General features: G+C 40.8%; 1 protein-coding gene across 1 annotated transcript in view; it reads left to right on the top strand.

Annotated features, from left to right (window-relative positions):
* Positions 1–4,887, top strand: part of BRD8 (bromodomain containing 8) — a gene marked incomplete in the record, with an annotated part of 76,911 nt that overhangs the window by 20,906 nt on the left and 51,118 nt on the right. The window contains 5 exon segments of the mRNA XM_027768838.1: positions 769–833; positions 2,578–2,714; positions 3,236–3,454; positions 3,845–3,989; positions 4,873–4,887. Of these exon segments, the coding sequence (XP_027624639.1) occupies positions 769–833; positions 2,578–2,714; positions 3,236–3,454; positions 3,845–3,989; positions 4,873–4,887 (581 nt within the window).

The following is a 4,887-nucleotide window of genomic DNA, read 5'->3' as shown; positions in this document are numbered from 1 at the left end:
AGAGAGAAAGTGAGAAAGCAAGCCACCAGGTCCGGGTGTGGTCGAACTGTGGTCGGCCATGTGGTAGCGCCCAGCATCTTAACCACCATGCCACCTGGTAGTCCTGTTTCTTTTTTTTTAGAATTTTTTTTTATTTAACTTTTTAAATTTTAATTTGACCAGAGAGTGAGAGAGAGAGAAAGTGAGAAAGCAAGCCACCAGGTCTGGGACTCGAACCATGGTCGGTCATGTGGGAGTCCATTGCCCTTAACCACCATGCCACTTGCTGGCCCCTGAGAATGTAACTTAGTTTTTTTTCTGGGGGGGAGAGGTTTTTGCTATAGGGCACATGTGCTCACCAGACAGACAGAGAGAGACAGAGACAGAAAGCAAGAAATCACCCCCCAGGGGGGATGGCCACACCGCAATCCCTTCTCCTCTGTTTTCCTCTCGGGATCTTGGGCACACACGCACATGCGCCCAGCGTGAGTTTAAGCCACCAGGTCCGGGACTCGAACCATGGTTGACTACATGGGAGTCCAGTGACACAGCCATTACGCTAACTACTGATCCTAGAATGTAACTTAGTTTTAACTTAAAAGTGACTGTAATTTTCTTGGGTTAGGTTCTGGGAGTTAATGCAGTATTACTGTAATTCCATCTTTGGTTTGGGTTCCTATTTAGTTCTTTCTTCTAGGAAATACTGACCTCGGGAAAAATTTGTGAGGGCACTGTAAACAGTGGGAGAAGTTATAGCTTCCTGTATCTAATCATTTATTCCCTCTTTAGGAAAAAGAAATTGGAGGAAGAGGAAGCTGAAGTAAAAAGGAAGGCTACAGATGCTGCATATCAGGGTAAGCGCAATCTAATACCTACTTAGAAATTGCTTTTACAGTATGTCATGTTTATTATGACAATTTAAGTCTCTTTTATAACAGAATCAATCAACTAGATCAGATTTACTTTTGCACATTTTCCTCTGTTATCATCTCTCCTACTAGAATAAAAACATCCCTTACTATGCAGGAAGAAACACTTAGAAAACGAACTCTGCTTAGGTCTCATTGGACTGGAAATGACTTTTAGGACACAAGGATTGATTATAAGACATTAAACATGGGACCAGCATTTATTGTAATGGCCATGTCACTGGACTCCCATGTAGTCGACTGCAGTTTGAGTCCTGGACCCGGTGGCTTAAACTCACACTGGGCATGTGTGGCATGCGTGCCCAAAATCCCAAGCGGAGAATGAAGGAGAAGGGATTGTGGTGTGGCCATCCGCCCTGGGAAGTGATTTCTCACTTTCTATCTCTCTGTCTCTCTCTGTCTTTCTGGTGAGCACATGCACCTTATAGCAAAAACCTCTTTAAAAAAAAAAAAAAGGACATTAAACATAATTAAGGTTTTAGAATTCAGAGATCTTTAAAAAGATTGAAAATAATTCAGTGATTGGACAAGAAAGGAACTTAAGAATTAGCAACTTTAGAAATACATTGGCTCTGAGCCAATGAGGTCTTTTTCTCTTTTGAAATTATTTAAATTTTGCTGGGGGCACATGTGCCCTCTGAGAGGGAGAGAAAGAGAAAGAGAGCAAGAGAAAGTACCACTCATTGGGAATGGCCCATACTAACTGTTTCTTCTTCATCACTCCTTTCTCTTAGGATTTTGTGCACTCCCATGAACTTGCCCAGCATGTTTTTCAAGCTGTAGGTCTGGGTCTCAAACTGGAAAACCAGCCATATGGGATCCAGCTGCCCCAACCACCATGCCACAGGCTGGCTCAAAAAGCAATCTTAGCCTGAGAGGAGAATGGAGGAGAAGGGATTGTGGTGTGGCCATCCTCCCTGGGGGATGATTTCTTGCTTTCTGTCTCTCTCTCTCTCTGTCTGGCGAGTGCACGCGCCCTATAGCAAAAACCTCTCTTTAAAAAAAAAAAAAAAACAATCTTAGTAAGTTGCTGAAAAGAATGTTGAGGGGTGTTTAAACCTTTTGTCAACCTGAGGACCTTTGAGATAATTAAATAGTTAAGGAATTTGCCTAGTGTGAAAATTACCCTTAAATTAGACTAAAAGTTTCTTTTTCCCAAAATCTAAAGGAAAGCTTCTTTTCTTTTTTTTTTCAATTGCCAGAAGGTACCTGAGGGTGGAAATATCCCCCAGTGAGGTGTGGTCACACATCAGTCTTTTGTGGGCATGCATGGTCATGCTATGTTTTTTAAGACCAGATTCAAACTGTGTAGTCGGCCATATGGTATTTGGAATGATTTTATTTAACTTTGTTTATTTACTTATTTTAATTTGACCAGAGAGGGATAGAGTGAGAGAGAGTGAGAAAGCAAGCTGCCAGGTTTAGGACTCAAAATGTGGTTGGCCTTGTGGGAGTCTAGCACCCTTAACCACCATGCCATCTGCTGGCCCTGGTACTGACTCTCTTAACCACTAGGCTACTGGGCTGGCAGGTCTGTAAGAGAGCTTTCTATTGATAATTTATACTTCTAATAACTGCTTCAATAATACAACATTACAGATTGTCTTTTATTATACAGTAGTAGAGTAGTGTCTAGTTTAATTTATTTAACCTCTTATTTATATTCTAGCTCGGCAAGCAGTAAAAACACCCCCTAGGAGATTACCCACTGTGATGGTCCGGTCTCCTATAGATTCTGCCTCCCCTGGAGGTGATTATCCACTTGGGGACTTGACTTCAGCCACTATGGAAGAGGCCACTCCTGGTGTGAGTATATTTCCATCTGTGAGAATTGAGTAGTAAAGGAGCCATAAGTCAGCAGAGAGCTGAGTGATGAGGAAATCTCTTTTGGCCTAGAGGCAACTCCTTTTCTTGTTCTGAATGCTAAAGATTTAATCTACCCTGTTTTCTGCTCTAAGATAAGGATGAACCTAAAAACATTAAGACTTTTGACTTTTTGAGAGATAGATAAAAGACTATGTTAAGGAATTATTTGCTAAGTATATTAGTCATGAAATTCCTGCTAAGTATAAGGGACAGTTTTCTTATAAATATAATGTTGGTAGGGGGTAATAAGTATGGAAAAGGCAGGTTGGGTGGAATGGTTGAGTCATTGTGGTTTTGGGTGGGCACAAGAGGAAAAATTAGAGAGCAGAAGGGGTAGGGAGTTTCTGGGCAGTTCCACTTAGGACTAATAAAGTAATAGTTAGACACACTAACCCATCCAGATTAGTAGGGAACCTTCCGTAGTTTGAGAAGTCAGATAAAGGTTCTCTGTTGTCTCTTAGGTAACCCCTGGGACTTTGCCGAGTACCCCAGTCACCTCGTTTCCTGGGATTCCTGACACCCTTCCTCCAGGCTCTGCACCCTTAGAAGCCCCCATGACCCCAGTAACAGATGATTCACCCCAGAAAAAGATGCTTGGACAGAAAGCAACTCCACCCCCCTCCCCTCTGCTGTCAGAGCTCTTGAAGAAGGGCAGCCTCCTGCCTACTAGCCCCAGACTGGTATGGAGACTTCTGTGGGTGTTTGAGAGCTGTGGTGATTTAGTACTTGGAAGGGAGTGCCTGGGACCTAAAACATGACATGGAAAAAAAAAAAAAAAGTTCAAAAAAGTGACCTCCTACTTAAATGTTAATTTTTAAGAAATACAATAAGTTGTTAGGGTCCTTGGGTCCAGAGGTATCTGATCCACAGTTATTTTGGTTCTCTTCTCCAGAGAACTCTTGTCTAGTAAGTTCTGAACATTATAGTTTAGAGTTTCCCTTGGGTCTTAAATTATTCTGTGTGGATATTAACTTAGTTTCATGAAGTTTGGTTGACTGTCAGAGCTTTTTTGGGAAGTGGTAGTAAAGGAAAGCTTGAGTATAGCCTTCACCTCTATTCTTCCCTGGTAGGTCAATGAGAGTGAAATGGCTGTGGCATCTGGCCACCTGAACAGTACGGGTGTACTCCTGGAGGTAGGCGGGGTTCTTCCCATGATACATAGTGGGGAGATACAGCAAACACCCAATACTGTTGCAGCCTCCCCTGCTGCCTCAGGTAAGTTACCACTTTTACTTACCTACTTCAGAGATGTTGGACTTGGCATTGACTGCCCTTGGTTTTCAACGTTTGTTACTAAGCAATTGTTGATCCTAGATTTAAAGCCCAACTTCTTTTTCTAACTTTTTTGAGGTACTACGTTGTTTGTTAAACAACATAGTGCTCTGGCTTATGAATCTATTTTATCTTTAAAATATTGATAGCCCTGATTGACCACAACATAGATATTGATGAGAGATATAGTAAAGTTAATAGTGAAGCTGCTTCTCTGTGACTTGCAAAATTGTAGAAGATGCTAGAGATACCAAGATTATAAAATAGGGGAATGATATTTGGGACAAGAAAACTGAACTCATCATATCTCAGGTCTGTCACACATTGCTTTGTGACCTTGTGTAGATAACTATTGAGCTTTAGTTTCTTTTATTAATTGTGATGTAGCTACTTCACAAGCATGGGAAGAATTAAATGGAGTAGGAAATGTAAAGCAAAAAAATTTTTTTTGCACAATACCATGTAAACATTAGATACTTGTATTTGAATGGTGTGAAAGTTGGCCAGTTTACAGCTTCCTAAACTTCAGAAGAAATAGTAGACTTATTCATACCAGTTTTTTGGTTTTGTTTTCAGTGATTATTTTTTCTCTGAGGAAAACTTAGAGCCCATTTTTTAATGTATGTTATGTTTTCTAGTGCTTTGGTTCATTCCTAAGTTGGAGCAGTTAACTTAGAGAGAGTAAGGATATAGATGATGAGCTTATCCAACACAGTTGCTTTCATCCTTTGAGTCTATAAAGTTTTTCTTGGTTGAGTCTTAAAGTGGCTCTTGCTTCTTATTCATATGCTTTCTTCTTACTTCATTTTGTGTACCTCTTTGTTAGGTGCTCCCACTCTTT

Source organism: Tupaia chinensis, unplaced genomic scaffold, assembly GCF_000334495.1.
Source record: "Tupaia chinensis unplaced genomic scaffold, TupChi_1.0 Scaffold147608_1, whole genome shotgun sequence".
NCBI lineage: Eukaryota > Metazoa > Chordata > Mammalia > Scandentia > Tupaiidae > Tupaia > Tupaia belangeri.
This window is presented reverse-complemented; position numbering and strand designations above follow the sequence as displayed.